General features: G+C 35.3%; 2 protein-coding genes across 5 annotated transcripts; one reads left to right on the forward strand and one right to left on the reverse strand.

Annotated features, from left to right (window-relative positions):
- Positions 1-1,273: 1,273 nt before the first annotated feature.
- On the reverse strand, positions 1,274-22,074 carry LOC132917235 (mucin-2-like). Of its 2 annotated transcripts, XM_060977876.1 has the most exons (4): positions 21,185-22,059; positions 20,055-20,153; positions 18,507-19,435; positions 18,089-18,412 (listed from the first exon to the last, which is right to left on the reverse strand). In XM_060977876.1, exons 2-4 carry the CDS (start codon positions 20,128-20,130, stop codon positions 18,398-18,400), a joined length of 1,020 nt encoding a protein of 339 aa, XP_060833859.1. In that variant the 5' UTR covers positions 20,131-20,153; positions 21,185-22,059; the 3' UTR covers positions 18,089-18,397. The 2 variants fall into 2 exon arrangements, with proteins under 2 accessions (XP_060833858.1, XP_060833859.1); XM_060977875.1 differs by lacking the exons at positions 18,089-18,412; positions 18,507-19,435; positions 20,055-20,153 and adding exons at positions 1,274-2,658; positions 3,277-3,375 and having other exon boundaries at positions 21,142-22,074.
- Positions 12,844-17,123, forward strand: LOC132918275 (mucin-2-like). 3 transcript variants are annotated; one of them, XM_060979427.1, is made up of 3 exons: positions 12,844-14,483; positions 15,473-15,571; positions 16,191-17,123. In XM_060979427.1, exons 1-3 carry the CDS (start codon positions 14,396-14,398, stop codon positions 17,027-17,029), a joined length of 1,026 nt encoding a protein of 341 aa, XP_060835410.1. In that variant the 5' UTR covers positions 12,844-14,395; the 3' UTR covers positions 17,030-17,123. The 3 variants fall into 3 exon arrangements, with proteins under 3 accessions (XP_060835410.1, XP_060835412.1, XP_060835411.1); XM_060979429.1 differs by having other exon boundaries at positions 12,845-14,440; XM_060979428.1 differs by lacking the exon at positions 15,473-15,571 and having other exon boundaries at positions 12,845-14,483.
- Positions 22,075-22,194: the final 120 nt, after the last annotated feature.

Raw genomic sequence — 22,194 nt, forward strand, 5'->3', positions numbered from 1 at the left:
ATAATAATAATAAAAGTCTTATCTATTATTATCTAGTTAATATTGTTACTTTATAATATTGTTCAATGTTCATATATTTCATTCGGGTATGATACTAAAAATGAAACGTGTAACAACGCTCATTATGCGCCGTATCTCCAGTCTCGAATCATATAGTTTTTCATATGAAATTTCATATTAATACGTCTCAAATTAAAAATTAAGACTAAATATAAGGTAGGTATCAGCCAATAAAAAATTCCATATAAAATGCATGACCTAAATATTAAATAATTAGGTATTCTTGTGGTATGCGGTCTACTGCCCGTTCCTACATGCGTCATAAGCGGTCTACCACGCATGTTTCTATATATGAATATGTCTATACCACTACCACATAGGTAAAAAAAATCATAAATTAATACAAATATAAGATTATAATATATTAATAATTATAATAATTTAATAATATACACGTCACAATCTAATCCTATATATAAAAAAATATATAAAATATATGTATTAATTCATTATATGTATAGGTATTATAGGTACAATATAATATGTCAATAATATATTGTATTGAAAATTAAAAATATGATTTAACATTTTTTTTAAAACATTCAAATATATTGTCATTTTCATAGGCGCAAATAGCGTTTGAGATTTGGGGGAGAGGCTGAAGCCCTAACTACTGAATGAAGAATTTATACAAGTAATCAGCACTTTATAAAAAATGTTTTAACACAACATATAGGTATACGTATACGATATACCTATATAGGTATATACGCAATATACCTAAATACCTAACAGGTATACCTATTATTATAGTATATTGTATACTTTATAACCCGTATAAGCGTAAAAAATAAGACGTATAGGTACTTACGTATAATTTGCTGTAACTCAAAAACGAATAATTGTAAATTCTTGAAATTTTTACCAAATATTTATATTAGCGTTATATATTTACGATTGAATTTTCATAATATTTTAACTTTTTTTAAGCTATTTATAGACAATTGAAAATCTCAATATTTCTGTTTTTTTTTTTTTTTTGAAATTCCTATAAAGAATTTAGCAATCCAAAAAAATCTTTAAAACTTAAAACAAGGTAAAACGAGTACCCGCAACAAAATATAAACATGATGGTGTTAACGAACGGTTGGTTAATACGACACTGAACCCACTTTCATACACTAGTAAAAGCTCAATTATATTCAGAGTAATAATTGCAATGTCAGGATTATCTAAATTCTAAAGTAGAAAAAATTAAAACATATTGGGTATAAAGTATGAAACAGTGTATTTTACAATATAACAGGTTAAACAAAACTAGGTGCAACAATTTTGTTATTATGTGGTACAACGGCTAGACAATAATATAATCGAGCTGACACACGTGTTGTATGCTATCATCGTATCAATCACAGAATAGTGACGGTGGTGGTCCGGCCGCTTCCGGTGGGTGTGTGGGCGGATCAGTGGCTGTCGTAGACAGTTTCCGGAGGGGGGTATTCCGGCTGGGTGTAGCTGTCGCGCTCCGGACTGTCTACCCATGTCGGGGTGGCGTCGTGAGGTCGGGACTGGTGATTTGGAACACCGTGTCCACGTCGTCTGGGGGACCAACATCCATCATGTCACACAGCAGCTCCTTCTCCTCATCCGGTGATGTCTTCATATCGACCGGTATTGAAGTGGCGGTGGCCGGTTGTTCCGTGGCCTCGGTTTGTCCAGTAGGCATTGCTACCTCCGGTGTCTTGGCCTCGGGGACAGGCGTGTTGGTTGCCTCCAGCGACATTGGGCATGGTGCCGGTTTTTCCAGGTGGTACTGTTGGGAGGTGGTGGGATTGGCGGCCATTTTCTGTCCCCGGTATTCCCGCATCCGAGACTGGTTCCAGCGTTGCCTCGAATTTTGTGGTGGCGCTGTTGTCACCTGTTCTGCCGGTGTTCTTTGGGCACTTTTCTGGTCCACTTTCCTCGTTGCGGTCGGTGCTGGCGGTTTGAACGATTTTGGTCGTGGGACCAGTACTGCCATGAGTGGTTGGGGGGTTGGTCGGAGCAACGGTGTGGACTGCGGCATCGGGGGCGGTCGCGGTGTGCGAGTTGGCTGTACGGGCCGTCTTGGGCTCTGGGACCTGTCGGTTACCGCGGTTTTCGGACCCACGTTGGTCGACTTGCTGAAGACCAACGCGCGGTCGTCCCACCCGCGGGTGTAGGCTACCCACAGTACCGGGTCCCGGCGTAGCTCTGCCGTGGGCATCCGTCGCACCCGTGCCGCCGTAGTCGCGTGAGCGGCTGCCTCCGTAGTCGCGTGAGCGGCTGCCTCCGTAGTCGCGTGAGAGGCTGCCTCCGTAGTCGCACGAGCGGCTGTCTCCGTAGTCGCACGAGCGGCTGCCTCCGTAGTCGCACGAGCGGCTGCCTCCGTAGTCGCACGAGCGGCTGCCTCCGTAGTCGCACGAGCGGCTGCCTCCGTAGTCGCACGAGCGGCTGCCTCCGTAGTCGCACGAGCGGCTGCCTCCGTAGTCGCACGAGCGTCTGCCTCCGTAGTCGCGTGAGAGGCTGCCTCCGCGTTCGCGGCCTGTAGTAACTTCTGACAGCGATCCAGCAGTTCCGCGGCTTGTTGTAGGGAGTTGATGGCCGTTGAGCGCTTGTCCACTATGTTGCTGTTGTTGGCTGTGTGCGGGCAATGAAAAAAAAAAAAAACCAATAATTATTGTTACCTGCCGTTATCTGTTTGTGGTGTTGTTGGGGTGTGGGTGTGCTGTGGGTGTCACGCGTTTAAGACATGACACGTGAAGTTTGCGCGGTGGTTGTTGATCCGTGAGGAACACGCCTTTTCCTACGCGTTTGTGTAGTCTTACCGGTCCCCACCATTTTGGTGCGAAACCGGCATGAAATTTGTTTCCCTATATATCTTTCTGGTAAATATCATCATACATAATGTACAGTAGAGCGTCGATATTCTGCATTAATTATGACCGATGGGGAGGGGGTACGGATAATTTATTTATACAGATAATTAACTAAGAATTAAAAATAAAGTAAACTAATTTACCGTGTGTATAACGTACCTATAATATGATAGGCCATTAAAGATAATAAAATAATCTTGCATTTCATAATATATACACGATAAAATGAACATAAAAAATGATAAAACTGAATTAAATTAAACGAAAAATAAATTTGTACATACATTTTTTAAGGATAATTGACGGACCGGATAATTGATGTGCGGTTAATCGAATTAAACCCCGATATTACTAATATACTTTAATAAATATTATTTACCAGATATTTTTTCATTATCTTTTCTTTCTGGTTCTTTCATCTTGCGATCGGAAAACAATTTATTTTTTGCAGCCATTAGATATGGCCATGCCAGATAACCTAATGTTAGCATGATTTACGATTTCAGAAAATATAAGGAAATATTTACCAATAATAATTCCGTTACTAATAATAATTATGCACTATACTTTTGTCAACTGTTTAAACTGTTTACCTGGCTATTTATTTGCAACGCGTACATTATTTAATTTCAATTATCGAATGGCCAGCATAAGTGATAATAGCCAGAAATTATTACTACAATTAAAAAAAAATATAAAAAACTATTATAGTTTTTATTAATTATTATAATCATTAAAAAATAAATAATGGATTGGACGGACGAAGAATGTCTACTTCTTATTGAAATGTTTAAAGCCTGACCAATTCTATGGTATCCGACCAATAATCAATACAAGATGGCAAAAAAAAAAATTGATTATTGGATGAAAATAAGTAAAGAGATGAAGAAAAGTGTAAATGAAATTAAGAGGAAGATGGAAAGTTTACAAGTGTCATATAGAAGGGAACGTCATAGTATTTGTCTGAAATATATATTCTATAAACGTAAATACGTAATATTAAACATTTTATGATAACGTTTATTTTTAAAACCATTTTGTTTGTTTTATCGTTTGCTTATAAACTATGCTAAAAATAAAGGAAACAATTATTTTCTGGTTTTTATTTTAAATACAAACTATATTATAACATTTTTATATTATATATGTACACAGTTTGTGATATATTATGTCACAGTATATTCCATACAACTTTACTGATTTATAGTTACAAAATGTTTTTTATTGAAATTTAAGTATTATTAACATGTTTATTGTAATAACAATAATTTTAAAGAATAACATTAATTTGGTTATTTCATAATACAATATTGACTGTATGTATAAATATCATGTATAATATATTAATATGTACTAGCTTATATACTTATAAGCTAGAAATGTATAAGAAAAAATATTTACCTTTACATAATCTTGTAGGTCTTCAATTATTGCAGTGCATACTTCCGGAACTATAGACGAGATGGATGATTTTGATACTTTAAAGAGTTATGATAAACTTGCAAAAGAATCACCTGTTGCTAAGTATCTGAGAGTTAAAGCTAGTCTTTCATTTGCTGGTATAGTCGTATAGATGTCCTAAACTGTGTATCTTCTTTTCTTATTTTGGGTTCAATTAAATTGAGTAAATTTTTGAACGTTTCTGGAGTCATTCTACAGCAGTTCTTGAAATGGTCTCCGTCGTCATTTTTTAAGTCATTGAGTAACATACTACCACTATATAACTCTCTGTTCCGATACAAAGATCGCATCCACCAACGACGTTTTTTTCTTTTTTTTTTTTCACCAATAATTTTGTAGTAATAGCACACGCACAAGCTAGTAATAAATCTTCGGCATCTTCACTTGAAGACATTTTTAATAAAAAATATAAACAAAATAATATAAAAAACAACAAATTTAAACAGAATGTACACGTGTTTGCTGGATAGTAGTGTGCCCACAACTGAATTTTTCAAACCATATTGGTTTTCAAAACGAATTCAATGCGAATGCTCGAGTACAAGCCCGAACGGCCGCGAATAGTCTCGAACACAGTAAACGGCCGAATCATCAACGAATTCTCGTATGAATATATTCGGTGGCATTCGCTCGTGTTCGTCCGCATTCGGACTATAATGTAAACGCAATCGGAATGTTATCAATAATTATTGGTATCATGGACGTAAGCTGAATACACCAGTATGAAATGTTTTGTTTATTTATTTATTGAATATGATAATGCATGTGTTTTGTTATCCCGTTTTTAAAAGAAATACAATTAACGTTTTTAGATTAGTTTACTAAAATATTATCAAAATCTGAAAGGCTGAATTTTCATATGAAAAAAAAATGTACAGGCGTCTTTTTATTATTATTCAATAGCTAATTAAGTGTAATTTATATTTTGTAGTTTAAATACATTCATTTATTTACTTAATGTTTCATATGAAGCTCGATTTCTTTTTAAAGTCTTGTGGGGCAAAATCGTATAGTTATATAATACACCATACGGTTTTACCACATTTATATTTTGATTATTGATATGGTTTAATTTAACCGGGTATTTTAATAGTATTGAATTTAATTGTGTTTTTAATTTAAAAAAGTTGAAAATATACATAACATATTTCACTACCTATACTACTTGATTTTTTAAATGTTTTTTTATATTTTGTCACACTTTATAAATTAATTAAATGAAAGTCCAATACAAATTAATAATTATTTTCCATTAGATATAAATTATATTTATATCATATAATGAACTGTGTTATAACGGTAATATGATATACATCATACTATATCTATATACTAGCACTATTAATTAAATTATAACAAAATTACATATCATAATAGTGAAAATAATATGTACACTTGCTCGAAATCGTAAATTTTTTTATATTGAAAAAATGTGCGCAAAGAGTTAAATCGAATGAAGTATAAATATTATATTGAAAAATAAAATAAAAAAAACCACTTAAAAGTTTAAAACGGGTACAGTATGATTCGAAATCTTCGTTAAATCGTTATAATGTTAATATAAAGGTAATTTATATAAATAAATAATAATACTAATAATAGTGTTTGAAAAAATAAACGGACCCGCGAAATCCTATAAATATGTCGGCCGATTAGAATTGTTGACGAACGCGGTGGTAGTCGCTGGATAGTAATAAACGACACCGTGGGCTCGTTGTCCAGGTGGCAGGTGATCTGTCACGGTGTACGAAAAAATAAACCCAATAGGTAAGCTTATTAACTTACCAGACGCCCACGTGTCAGACGCATTAATTTCTCGCACTGATATTGACTACCTTTTCAATACGATATGGCATCGAAGAACATGGTAGACGAGAACTCAGCATCAATTCCAACGTTCTTGAGAGAACTGGAGGAAAACATTATAGAAAGAGTTATAGATGAAGACGAAACAATGGAGATGGAAACTGACAAAACGGCATTGATTAATGAAACACAAGAGGTGATGGAAACTGACAAAACGGCACTGATTATTAATCAGTATTACCATTTGTATTACCATACATTTTGTGGAGAACTATACAATACATCTAACGTCATCAATACGTCTGTTGGGCGTTTTCGAACTGGACGAAAGGCACACATCTGAGTACATTGCTTCCAAGTTACTAGAAGTGTGTGATCAATGGAATGTATCGACTAATAGTATAGTTGCTGTTACCACAGATGGAGCAGCAAATATGATAAAAGGCATTGAGTTAGAATTTGACAAAAAACGTCACATTGTATGTTTTGCTCATACATTAAATCTCGTAGCTCAGCATGCCATATCAAGTGTTCCTGAACTTACCACTTTAATTTCTAAAGTTAAAAATATCGTCAGATGGTTTAAGCAAAGCGTTGTTGCGAGTGACGAGTGATTAACGACGAGACAACAGAGACGAGAACGAACAAAACGAAACTAATTAACGAAACACAAGAGGAGATGAGAACGGAAGAAACGACAGAGATGGACGAAACGGCTGCACCGATGGATCAAACGGCTGCACAGATGGACGAAACGGCTGCACCGATGGATCAAACGGCTGCACAGATGTACGAAACGGCTGCACTGCAGATGAACGAAACGACAGAGATAGCAGTCGTAATCGGTGATGTTGTCGAACAAGTTATAATGGCCGTATGCGAATCGGAGGGCGCGGAGGGCGATAAACGCCGAGAAGAGCCGGACGCAACGAAAAAGGCAAAACGTGTCTCCCGCTGTCGGCGGCGGCTGGCCGCAGCGTGGAAACGCGTAAAACGAGCGCTGTTGCGCGTATGTTGCGTCCGTGCGGATTAGCGGCGACGGATGGAGAAGATCTATAAGGCCGGTAACGCATATGACAGGACAACGGCAATGACGAAGGACGAGGGGGCGGGATACGTGAATTCGGTGTTAAAAGTTCACCTGCGCACAATCCTTCCGATCGGTCTTGCGGGCAAACGGGTTCGCGGTCGTCGCGAGCTCGCGGGTCTCCGTGACGCGGTCAACCCTCTGACGGTGGTGTGGGCACTCGGAAGCCCAGGACGCGCGGAGCCGTAAACTCCCGCGACCGAGGCGTTCGGGCCTCGCACGCAGTCAGACACGTCACGAGCCCAAGCGGACCGCAAGACCGATCGGAAGGATTGTGCCCAGGTGAACTTTTAACACCAAATTAGCGTATCCCTCCCCCACAATCATACACGTTTATTGTGTCGTCGTCCTGTCATATGCCTGTCATATACAATAATAATAATATTTGTTATGTAATAATTTATTTTTTATGTACAAATATACCTGTTTTCCATATATCTATATTGTTTTTTATTTAAATATTGTTTTGTTCCCTAATTTTCAAGTCGTGCTTATAATAGCTACTGTATTTACAATTTCTAAGAAATTTGATCTGAAATTTTAATCTACGCCGGGAATTACTTTTTCTATCATCTTGTTGTACCTACATCATATCTAAGACATATTTTATCATCATAAAATTTTAAATACTTGTTTATGATAACATTTTAGGTATATACAATATCCAGAAGACTTTGCATCGAAATATACATTTTAAGCGAGTTAAATCCTATTACTTCTTAGCCTCAAACAACAATTATAATATTCAGAAAATCGTGTAAATAAAACAAAAAAAAATGATACTTTTAACATGAAAATACTACATACAACAGTATTTTCTATATTTTCACTCTGTATTGAAAAAAAGCACGACAATTCATTATTTTGAAATAAACAACACCGATATAACACATATATTTTTGAATGAAAAAAATTGTTTCTTCCGCAGCAGTTCAGTTTAAAGTGGGTTGGACTAAATATTATTATGTTCGACTATATTAAAGAAAAATAATTTATTCCAGTAAGTATCCCGTGATGTAATAGTTTTTATTTCAAAATAATCTCTTAGTGGACTATTCTCAGACTATTTGCCATTCTTTAATATACTTATATTATTTTATTAAAGATACATCAAGTCCAATATGTCACGGAATTGGACAGTAAACGTGTGCATTTCAGTATTATTTTATACATTCACTAGTTATATTTATTAATATCATGTTAGGCATTTTAGATTTTATATAATCTAGTTATAATTTGTCTATTGTAGATTGTTTATTGATAGAACAACTTGGATTATTAACATATTATTAAATGTTTAGAAATAATTACTTATAGTGTTTACGCAACATATAGTCTTCAAAGACCCTTTCAGAGATATTTTGGGGCCCGGGGAAGAACCCTGCAAGGGCCTCCTTTTTTTGGGCGTACCTGTGTAGTTTGCGCCAAAAATAACCTGAAGAAAAAAATATTTATGTAATTTGCGCCACATAAAACTCAATAAAAGGACATTATATAATCTGCACCATTTTGCACCTTCAAAAATCAAACCTTAAAATCTTTATTCAAATTGTAATTTGGCCACTTTTAAATAACTAAATAGTTTTTTTTTACAAATTAACATAGTTTTGTATTTTTAATCATTGATAAATAAAGTTAATTTTAATAATTATAAATTTCTAGAAAATTATGAAAAGTAATTAAAAAAAAAAAGTATTTAATAAGTATAATAATTCCAATGTATAAAATCAGCCATTCTATTATGCGTGTAAAAAGACAATTCATCCAAACGCAGACTGCCCCGCGTTCGTGTACAATATTAATCGACAGTAATTATAAATCAATCGTCATAATATAATCATATCGCACAAAAACTAAAAATGTATAATATATAGGTAGTGTATTTAGCGTATTGCTAGTGTATCATTTGAACGTGTACGAAGATGCACAGTTTATTTTATTTATAAATACGTTTAGAAACCTGGGATTTAAAATGTTCGTAGAGCAGGGCCATGTTACCGCTTAGACTGTTCAGGCTAAAGCCTAGGGCGGCACATTTTAACAGTTGAAACGAAATAACTCTTTTTTTTAGGTGGTAAATTTATTTCAGCCTATGGGCGGCAAAAACCTTATTCCGGCCCTGAGTATAAGAATATAATTATTTAAATTTAAAACCTGTAGAATTGTAGATACTCTAATATTTAATATAATATATAAACAATTGAGACCATAAATTAAAACTTATTGATGATTATTAATTTCATTATCATTATTAATTATTACATAATTTTTTTAATCATCAGCAAAATTTAACAAACACGTGGTACTACTGGTAGCTAATGATTACTTTTGTTTAATACTGAATTTTATTAACAAAAATACATTATAAGTTATAACGTTTAATTATATATTGATTTTTATTAGTAGTGTTGGATAACTATTACACTCTAGAAGCCTAATTAATTTACATAATATAAATCTTATAAAATGATTTTATTGTTCAGTCTGCAGCACTTTTGATTCCGGGCCCAATTTCCACGAGCGCGTGTAATCGTGATGGTAATAATAAAATATTATTCTATATATTATTATTATTGTATTATTATATTATTATTGTAATACATTTGCGTTAGTTGGTAAGTACTCTACGTAATAGAATATAGGTAGTGTAAATTTAAGCAAAAACAATGTAATATCGGCGTCCGCGATCCTATGTGCGAGAATAAAAAGAACGAAGGAAAACCCGTTCGCGCCCGCAAGTGATCTCTGGTGAAATGTGCAAAGGTGACTTAACCGCCTTCTCGTATCCCCCCTCGTCCTTCGTCATCGCTGTCGTCCTGTCATATGCAATACCTGTCTAGGAGCCCCATCTCCATCCGTCGCCGCTAATCCGTACGGACGCAACATGCGCGCAATACGACTCGTTTTACGCGTTTCCACGTATATAGATTATACATATATATATATATATCGTCTGTCTATATAAGGTAATATTTTAAGCATGCTCACCCCATTCTTAAATTATTTTCTCACTCAGACCCCACCCGCAACATAAATAAATACTTTCACCTAAAATTTTTATGATTTAAGTAGTCTTAGAGCAGCGTTTCTCAACCTTTTTAGTCTCGCGACCCAAAAAAGGTATAAAGTATGCTCAATCACTTCGCGACCCCCCTCCCTGTCTATATTAAGTATAAATTTGTATCATATCGTTGGGAAAGCCAAATTTAAACGAAAGGTTCATTTTTTAAATCGGTATTTTATTATTTTTGACCACTTAGTGATTCGGCACATTTTTTTTTAATAAATCAAAATCTCGTCGTTTTCCGTTTACTCGATACAACTACAACTGTGTTATAGTCTGTCGGCAACAAACGCCGTTTGTAAATTTTAATACACGTCATAATATATTTTGTGAGTACTCTAATTCTACTAGTGCAAGGTGAAACCATTCGTAAAACGGGTGGTCCATTGTTATTTCCTCACGGCGCTCAAGATATGCATTTTAATAACAACACTGAACTGAACTGATTCGAATGCATTGGCCATAAGAACTGTATACAGATAATAATCATTGATATTATTATAATGTAATTTTGGTTAATTTTTTTTTTTTAATTTTTTAAAATAGTTATTTAGTCATAATATTTAATTTTAATCATAAATATACGAAGCGAAATATTTTTAGAGCATTATTTGGATTTTGTACACATAGGTTTATATATAATTAACATTTAAATTATTTAATTATCATTTTGACTGATTTGGCTTAGCATAATTTGGGTGTCACGTCATTTGATCCTTTTTTTATTATTTTAAAATCATATTTACATTTTAAAACGTATTACTTAACGTATTACGTATTACTTATTAGTGTTGATAAATTAAAGCCAATTCTGCAGTAAATATTTTAGTTAATAACGCTAATATAGGACATCGAAGTGATCGTGACCGATGATCTGTGAAATTAAACTATCAAAATGTATTGTGGAATGTTGAACTGTCTATTTGTCTATTATCTATTTCAATTTACTAAGCTTAGAAACTAAAATAAATTGTGATAGATTTTTTTTTTTACTGTCAAATGAAAACCATCAATAATAATCAAAATAATTTGAGAGCTATTTAAAAATTGTACTAGAAATAAGATATACAAATACAGTGGTCGCCGCATATTGTACCTAATCACGGTTAATGTTATCAATCGTTTATTGTTATCTAAAACTATAAGTACGGGCCGCATGTATACTTATATGTGTAAATTATGTCGGTTATTATAATCAATACGCCGCATAATATTATCAGTTTGAGGTCATAAAATCAACATTATGTACAAGAAATTGTTTTAAATATGGAGGTGTTGCAGAAAGTATCGAGTAGGAGAAAGAAGAAGAATATGAAGAAATAGACTTAGATTTTAAAAATTGGTTGAAAATGGAGAAAATATACCTATCACATCAAATTTTATCGAAGAAGATATTTTACATGCTTTTTTACAAACATATAAACTTGAAGAAATTGTGCTAGCAACAATAACGTATACCTACTGAAAAACGTCCAAGTTTTTTTGAAAAATGAGAGACCCCACGAGTATTACGAAGAGGAATGCAACACCACTGGTCAAATTTTGAATTAAATTATATACATGAACATTTTATTAATGATCTTTTAACGATACGAAAAAAAAATAGACATCAATACATTTTTTTCAAAAAACATTTTTTAACAATTTTAAATTTTGTACATTTACCTATAAACTTTAAAATTTAAATAGTAATAAATTATAATTATTTATAAATAATAATTTTTGTTAGTTACTATGTGTGTATTAAATTTGATACATTACATAATTTTTTTTTTATTCAAAGTATGTTTTATTTTTTATCAACTTTCGTTTAGTGTTATCAATCGGATTATATTATCAATTATCTCCCTTACCAAAGTGATTACATTAAGCGGCAACCACTGTATGTATAAAAATTAAAAATTAAAAAAGTAATAAGCTCTAATAGTGTTTGGAAAGGAGGTATGCTCACTAGTGGTAACTATATTTCCTACATCCTACTATTGTTTAAAGTATTGTATTTGTTTAAGTATACACATAGGTGGATTTCATAAATGACAATACTATACTTTTTTACTTGTGTTGTTTTAATAAAATTTGCATTGTACGATATTAATCTATTGAATTTATTTTGTAAGTGAATTAAGAAGTGTTTTGGAGAAATTTGAACAATATTGTAATTAGTGATAGAAAAATGAATCAATCACTAATAATAAATAATAAGTGAGAGAGCTTGATGGTTTTATTCTAAAGAGAAAATAATTATATATTTCATACTCTTCAGTGTTAAAAAAATATGATATTTGGCTGTTTTTATGGAATATGAATGTTATAATATTTGAATAATTATGAATTAATGTAAATTAAAAAAAAGGAGAAGGTCACAGATTATTGTTTTGATTGTCATGTTTCTTAATTCTAATCTTATTGTTGTTATTACTATTTTTTTATTATTATAATTATATTATTCTTATAATAACTTTTATTTAAATTGTGCGATTATCGGCTATTGCACTATTGGGGTTTCGACGGTTTCTCGTTATCTTTTACAAAACACGAGACCGGTCTTGTGTTATCGCTTATCGCTAATGAACCGGGTATAAAAGGCCCTGCGAAAAGACTAGCATTCACATTCACTGTCTTTCCTCCGTCGTAGCAAGACCCACCCCGGGCAGACTTGCGCGACTAGGAAAGGCATCTGGAGTCTATATTTTTTTTTAAATTTTTGTGATTTATACCTAAGGTTAAAAAACCCAATACAAGGTTATCCATAAGTTTTCCTTCAAGTAACTGTTAAAAAAAAATTCCTGCGTCAATATAGAAAAAATTTAATACGTTTATAAATTTATTGATTGTATTGTACATAGTACATTGTTTAATATTTTAACTTTTAATTTTTTGTTTGAAGGGGATTTTTCCATATAGTGTGAGGGGAATGCACGGGGAAGGTTCTAAACTTCTAAATTCTTCTTTTCTTTTTATTATCATTCTTCTTATTATTATTATTGTAAATACTACTATTTTTATTATTATTTTAATTATCTTATTCCCAATTTTATTGCCTATTATTATTTATATAGCTATTATACTATTTTTATTATTATTATAATAACTTTTATTTAAATTGTGCGATTATCGGCTATTGCACTATTGGGGTTTCGACGGTTTCTCGTTATCTTTTACAAAACACAAGACCGGTCCTGTGTTATCGCTTATCGCTAATGAACCGGGTATAAAAGGCCCTGCGAAAAGACTAGCATTCACATTCACTGTCTTTCCTCCGTCGTAGCAAGACCCACCCCGGGCAGACTTGCGCGACTAGGAAAGGCATCTGGAGTCTATATTTTTTTTTAAATTTTTGTGATTTATACCTAAGGTTAAAAAACCCAATACAAGGTTATCCATAAGTTTTCCTTCAAGTAACTGTTAAAAAAAAATTCCTGCGTCAATATAGAAAAAATTTAATACGTTTATAAATTTATTGATTGTATTGTACATAGTACATTGTTTAATATTTTAACTTTTAATTTTTTGTTTGAAGGGGATTTTTCCATATAGTGTGAGGGGAATGCACGGGGAAGGTTCTAAACTTCTAAATTCTTCTTTTCTTTTTATTATCATTCTTCTTATTATTATTATTGTAAATACTACTATTTTTATTATTATTTTAATTATCTTATTCCCAATTTTATTGCCTATTATTATTTATATAGCTATTATACTATTTTTATTATTATTATAATAACTTTTATTTAAATTGTGCGATTATCGGCTATTGCACTATTGGGGTTTCGACGGTTTCTCGTTATCTTTTACAAAACACAAGACCGGTCCTGTGTTATCGCTTATCGCTAATGAACCGGGTATAAAAGGCCCTGCGAAAAGACTAGCATTCACATTCACTGTCTTTCCTCCGTCGTAGCAAGACCCACCCCGGGCAGACTTGCGCGACTAGGAAAGGCATCTGGAGTCTTTATTTTTTGCCAAATATTTTTTGACTTTTAGCCTGCACATTATACTGCCTTTACTCGTATTATTAAACAGTGATTTTATTCATATCTATTATTCGCAGCTCTAACATTTCCTAAGCTCAATTCTGATATGCACAAACAGGATTCGACCTCGGCCTTGTTCCGCGGCCTATATGTAAGTCTGACACCTTTCGAGCAGTGTTTGGCGTATTGCGTTAGTACATATTATCATATTTCATTTTTTTTTTTTGTTCCCTTATTATGCCATAAACAATCACTCGTAGGAATACGTTATTCGTAAGTGTTCAAGTATGTTTCCAAACAGAACGTATATTCGTAAAACCCCGTTTCCCTGTGCGTATCGTCATTGACGACATGCGCAGAGCTACGGCTGGTACGTTCCGCAGAAATGACGATTCGCGCGTACGTCGGATTTAGTGAGCAGATGGCACAGTTCCAGTGACTCGTCAGAGTTCCGCGTTACGGGTGTATCGCTCTCGTTTGAGCTACCCGTCTCGTGTGCCACTGTAATGATCTGACAACGCGTGCGATTCGATTCTGATCCGATTATTCGGTGGCTGCGATGCCGTTGAATGACATACGAATCTGTTCGAAACGTTGTACACATTACGATATCGTTAATTTTTATTTTAGTGTTTGCAAAATTTTAATTTTTGGTAATTTTTGGAATGAAACACTTCATCGGCTCCAGCGCCAGAACATCTTGAGCTTACTTCAAGGCAACGTTCCCTTCTATATGACGCTTGTAAACTTTCCATCTTCCTCTTAATTTCATTTACACTTTTCTTCATCTCTTTACTTATTTCCATCCAATAATCAATTTTTTTTTTTGCCATCTTGTATTGATTATTGGTCGGATCGCATAGAATTGGTCTGGCTTTAAACATTTCAATAAGAAGTAGACATTCTTCGTCCGTCCAATCCATTATTTATTTTTTAATGATTATTATAATTCATAAAAACTATAATAGTTTTTTATATTTTTTTTTAATTGTAGTAATAATTTCTGGCTATTATCACTTATACTGGCCATTCGATAATTGAAATTAAATAATGTTCGCGTTGCCTATAAATAGCCAGGTCAACAGTTGACAAAAGTTTAGTAAATAATTATTATTGGTAGCATAATTATTATTGATAAATAATTCCTTATATTTTCTGAAATCGTAAATCATGCTAACATTAGGTTATCTGGCATGGACATATCTAATGGCTGCAAAAAATAAATTGTTTTCCGATCGCAAGATGAAAGAACCAGAAAGAAAAGATAATGAAAAAATATCTGGTAAATAATATTTATTAAAGTATATTAGTAATATCAAGGTTTAATTCGATTAACCGCACATCAATTATCCGGTCCGTCATTTATCCTTAAAAAATGTATGTACAAATTTATTTTTCGTTTAATTTAATTCAGTTTTATCATTTTTTATGTTCATTTTATCGTGTATATATTATGAAATGCAAGATTATTTTATTATCTTTAATGGCCTATCATATTATAGGTACGTTATACACACGGTAAATTAGTTTACTTTATTTTTAATTCTTAGTTAATTATCTGTATAAATAAATTATCCGTACCCCCTCCCCCTCGGTCACAATTAATGCAGAATATCCACGCTCTACTGTACATTATGTATGATGATATTTACCAGAAAGATATATAGGGAAACAAATTTCATGCCGGTTTCGCACCAAAATGGTGGGGACCGGTAAGACTACACAAACGCGTAGGAAAAGGCGTGTTCCTCACGGATCAACAACCACCGCGCAAACTTCACGTGTCATGTCTTAAACGCGTGACACCCACAGCACACCCACACCCCAACAACACCACAAACAGATAACGGCAGGTAACAATAATTATTGGTTTTTTTTTTTTTTTCATTGCCCGCACACAGCCAACAACAGCAACATAGTGGACAAGCGCTCAACGGCCATCAACTCCCTACAACAAGCCGCGGAACTGCTGGATCGCTGTCAGAAGTTACTACAGGCCGCGAACGCGGAGGCAGCCTCTCACGCGACTACGGAGGCAGACGCTCGTGCGACTACGGAGGCAGCCGCTCGTGCGACTACGGAGGCAGCCGCTCGTGCGACTACGGAGGCAGCCGCTCGTGCGACTACGGAGGCAGCCGCTCGTGCGACTACGGAGGCAGCCGCTCACGCGACTACGGCGGCACGGGTGCGACGGATGCCTACGGCAGAGCTACGCCGGGACCCGGTACTGTGGGTAGCCTACACCCGTGGGTGGGACGACCACGCGTTGGTCTATAGCAAGTCGACCAACGTGGGTCCGAAAACCGCGGTAACCGGCAGGTCCCAGACTCCAAGACAGCCAGCTCGCACACCGCGACCGCCCCCGATGCCACAGTCCACACCGTTGCTCCGACCACCCCCCCCAACCATTAATGGCAGTACTGGTCCCACGACCAAAATCGTTCAAACCGCCCGCTCCGCCCGCAACGAGGAAAGTGGACCAGCAAAGTGCTCAAATAACAACACCGGCAGAACAGACGACAACAGCGCCACCACAAAATTCGAGGCAACGCTGGAACCAGTCTCGGATGCGGGAATACCGGGGACAGAAAAAGGCTGCCAATCCCACCACCTTCCAACAGTACCGCCTGGAAAAACCGGCACCCTTAACCACCCAACCGGCACCAGGCCCAATGTCGCTGGAGTCAACCGACACGCCTGTCCCCGAGGCCAAGACACTGGAGGTAGCAATGCCTACTGAACAAACCGAGGCCACGGAACAACCGGCCACCGCCACTTCAATACCGGTCGATATGAAGACATCACCGGATGAGAAGAAGGAGCTATATTGTGTATATTATTAAATTATTACAATATATGTAATTATCTATATTACAATATATTATAATCTTATATTTGTATTTATTTATGATTATTCCAATATAGAAACACGCGTGGTAGACCGCTTATGACGTATGTAGGAACGAGCAGTAGACCGCATACCACAAGAATACCTAATTATTTAATATTTAGGTCATGCATTTTTTATGGAATTTTTTATTGGGTGATACCTACCTTATATTTAGTCTTAATTTTTAATATGAGACGTATTAATATGAAATTTCTTATGAAAAACAATATGATTCGAGACTGGAGATACGGCGCATAATGAGCATTGTTACACGTTTCATTTTTAGTATCATACCCAGATGAAATATATGAACATTGAATAATATTATAAAGTAACTAATTTCTTAAATTAGGAAGTTTATGATATACGAATATAGAATAAAAGCTGTGATGAAAAAAATTAAAATTCTAATTAATTTTTATTAAAAATGTTTTTATTTTGACTGAAAATGTATAATATGTATATATTATGATAAGATAATAAGTTGCATAACTTATTATCTTATCATACGAATCTCACTAGATAATAATAGATAAGACTTTTATTATTATTATTATATTTACTACACCCAATGTTATGCTCAGCTTTTTTGAAAGAGGGAGGGGATATTCATTTTAGACTTGTCACAGACCCTATATTTTATTTATTTTTTATTTTCATGTAGATAATATATCATTACAAAAAAATCCAAATGGGGGATATGACACCCTGATCCCCCCCCCGTGTGCACGACACTGATTGCACCTGGGTAATATTAAAAATAAATAAATAATGGATTAATTTTGAGTTATCAATGAACGTGGATCATACTTTCATACACAAGTAAAAGCTCAATTATACTCAGAGTAATAATTGCAATGTCAGGATTATCTAAATTCTAAAGTAGAAAAAATTAAAACATATTGGGTATAAAGTATGAAACAGTGTATTTTACAATATAACAGGTTAAACAAAACTAGGTGCAACAATTTTGTTATTATGTGGTACAACGGCTAGACAATAATATAATCGAGCTGACACACGTGTTGTATGCTATCATCGTATCAATCACAGAATAGTGACGGTGGTGGTCCGGCCGCTTCCGGTGGGTGTGTGGGCGGATCAGTGGCTGTCGTAGACAGTTTCCGGAGGAGAAAAATGCATGACCTAAATATTAAATAATTAGGTATTCTTGTGGTATGCGGTCTACTGCTCGGTCCTACATACGTCATAAGCGGTCTACCACGCGTGTTTCTATATTGGAATAATCATAAATAAATACAAATATAAGATTATAATATATTGTAATATAGATAATTACATATATTGTAATAATTTAATAATATACACAATATAGCTCCTTCTCCTCATCCGGTGATGTCTTCATATCGACCGGTATTGAAGTGGCGGTGGCCGGTTGTTCCGTGGCCTCGGTTTGTTCAGTAGGCATTGCTACCTCCAGTGTCTTGGCCTCGGGGACAGGCGTGTCGGTTGACTCCAGCGACATTGGGCCTGGTGCCGGTTGGGTGGTTAAGGGTGCCGGTTTTTCCAGGCGGTACTGTTGGAAGGTGGTGGGATTGGCAGCCTTTTTCTGTCCCCGGTATTCCCGCATCCGAGACTGGTTCCAGCGTTGCCTCGAATTTTGTGGTGGCGCTGTTGTCGTCTGTTCTGCCGGTGTTGTTATTTGAGCACTTTGCTGGTCCACTTTCCTCGTTGCGGGCGGAGCGGGCGGTTTGAACGATTTTGGTCGTGGGACCAGTACTGCCATTAATGGTTGGGGGGGTGGTCGGAGCAACGGTGTGGACTGTGGCATCGGGGGCGGTCGCGGTGTGCGAGCTGGCTGTCTTGGAGTCTGGGACCTGCCGGTTACCGCGGTTTTCGGACCCACGTTGGTCGACTTGCTATAGACCAACGCGTGGTCGTCCCACCCACGGGTGTAGGCTACCCACAGTACCGGGTCCCGGCGTAGCTCTGCCGTAGGCATCCGTCGCACCCGTGCCGCCGTAGTCGCGTGAGCGGCTGCCTCCGTAGTCGCACGAGCGGCTGCCTCCGTAGTCGCACGAGCGGCTGCCTCCGTAGTCGCACGAGCGGCTGCCTCCGTAGTCGCACGAGCGGCTGCCTCCGTAGTCGCACGAGCGTCTGCCTCCGTAGTCGCGTGAGAGGCTGCCTCCGCGTTCGCGGCCTGTAGTAACTTCTGACAGCGATCCAGCAGTTCCGCGGCTTGTTGTAGGGAGTTGATGGCCGTTGAGCGCTTGTCCACTATGTTGCTGTTGTTGGCTGTGTGCGGGCAATGAAAAAAAAAAAAAAACCAATAATTATTGTTACCTGCCGTTATCTGTTTGTGGTGTTGTTGGGGTGTGGGTGTGCTGTGGGTGTCACGCGTTTAAGACATGACACGTGAAGTTTGCGCGGTGGTTGTTGATCCGTGAGGAACACGCCTTTTCCTACGCGTTTGTGTAGTCTTACCGGTCCCCACCATTTTGGTGCGAAACCGGCATGAAATTTGTTTCCCTATATATCTTTCTGGTAAATATCATCATACATAATGTACAGTAGAGCGTGGATATTCTGCATTAATTGTGACCGAGGGGGAGGGGGTACGGATAATTTATTTATACAGATAATTAACTAAGAATTAAAAATAAAGTAAACTAATTTACCGTGTGTATAACGTACCTATAATATGATAGGCCATTAAAGATAATAAAATAATCTTGCATTTCATAATATATACACGATAAAATGAACATAAAAAATGATAAAACTGAATTAAATTAAACGAAAAATAAATTTGTACATACATTTTTTAAGGATAAATGACGGACCGGATAATTGATGTGCGGTTAATCGAATTAAACCTTGATATTACTAATATACTTTAATAAATATTATTTACCAGATATTTTTTCATTATCTTTTCTTTCTGGTTCTTTCATCTTGCGATCGGAAAACAATTTATTTTTTGCAGCCATTAGATATGTCCATGCCAGATAACCTAATGTTAGCATGATTTACGATTTCAGAAAATATAAGGAATTATTTATCAATAATAATTATGCTACCAATAATAATTATTTACTAAACTTTTGTCAACTGTTGACCTGGCTATTTATAGGCAACGCGAACATTATTTAATTTCAATTATCGAATGGCCAGTATAAGTGATAATAGCCAGAAATTATTACTACAATTAAAAAAAAATATAAAAAACTATTATAGTTTTTATGAATTATAATAATCATTAAAAAATAAATAATGGATTGGACGGACGAAGAATGTCTACTTCTTATTGAAATGTTTAAAGCCAGACCAATTCTATGCGATCCGACCAATAATCAATACAAGATGGCAAAAAAAAAATTGATTATTGGATGGAAATAAGTAAAGAGATGAAGAAAAGTGTAAATGAAATTAAGAGGAAGATGGAAAGTTTACAAGCGTCATATAGAAGGGAACGTTGCCTTGAAGTAAGCTCAAGATGTTCTGGCGCTGGAGCCGATGAAGTGTTTCATTCCAAAAATTACCAAAAATTAAAATTTTGCAAACACTAAAATAAAAATTAACGATATCGTAATGTGTACAACGTTTCGAACAGATTCGTATGTCATTCAACGGCATCGCAGCCACCGAATAATCGGATCAGAATCGAATCGCACGCGTTGTCAGATCATTACAGTGGCACACGAGACGGGTAGCTCAAACGAGAGCGATACACCCGTAACGCGGAACTCTGACGAGTCACTGGAACTGTGCCATCTGCTCACTAAATCCGACGTACGCGCGAATCGTCATTTCTGCGGAACGTACCAGCCGTAGCTCTGCGCATGTCGTCAATGACGATACGCACAGGGAAACGGGGTTTTACGAATATACGTTCTGTTTGGAAACATACTTGAACACTTACGAATAACGTATTCCTACGAGTGATTGTTTATGGCATAATAAGGGAACAAAAAAAAAAAATGAAATATGATAATATGTACTAACGCAATACGCCAAACACTGCTCGAAAGGTGTCAGACTTACATATAGGCCGCGGAACAAGGCCGAGGTCGAATCCTGTTTGTGCATATCAGAATTGAGCTTAGGAAATGTTAGAGCTGCGAATAATAGATATGAATATAATCACTGTTTAATAATACGAGTAAAGGCAGTATAATGTGCAGGCTAAAAGTCAAAAAATATTTGGCAAAAAATAAAGACTCCAGATGCCTTTCCTAGTCGCGCAAGTCTGCCCGGGGTGGGTCTTGCTACGACGGAGGAAAGACAGTGAATGTGAATGCTAGTCTTTTCGCAGGGCCTTTTATACCCGGTTCATTAGCGATAAGCGATAACACAGGACCGGTCTTGTGTTTTGTAAAAGATAACGAGAAACCGTCGAAACCCCAATAGTGCAATAGCCGATAATCGCACAATTTAAATAAAAGTTATTATAATAATAATAAAAATAGTATAATAGCTATATAAATAATAATAGGCAATAAAATTGGGAATAAGATAATTAAAATAATAATAAAAATAGTAGTATTTACAATAATAATAATAATAAGAAGAATGATAATAAAAAGAAAAGAAGAATTTAGAAGTTTAGAACCTTCCCCGTGCATTCCCCTCACACTATATGGAAAAATCCCCTTCAAACAAAAAATTAAAAGTTAAAATATTAAACAATGTACTATGTACAATACAATCAATAAATTTATAAACGTATTAAAGCTTTTCTATATTGACGCAGGAATTTTTTTATAACAGTTACTTGAAGGAAAACTTATGGATAACCTTGTATTGGGTTTTTTAACCTTAGGTAGAAATCTCAAAAATTTTAAAAATTTTCAACTTCAAAATTCTTTGTAAATTTTTGGGATTTTGATATATTTCTTAACATATTTGAACTTTAAATGCTTATAAACAAAAATTGTCACTAACGGTTTTTGATTTTTTTTTTACTACAATTATTACAACTTATTATAAATCTTGTATTATATTTTAATGATTTTTTGGAAAGCCAAATTTTTTTTATTGGCATTTTAAGAAAA

This window comes from Rhopalosiphum padi, chromosome 1 (assembly GCF_020882245.1).
Source record: "Rhopalosiphum padi isolate XX-2018 chromosome 1, ASM2088224v1, whole genome shotgun sequence".
NCBI classification, from domain to species: Eukaryota; Metazoa; Arthropoda; class Insecta; order Hemiptera; family Aphididae; genus Rhopalosiphum; species Rhopalosiphum padi.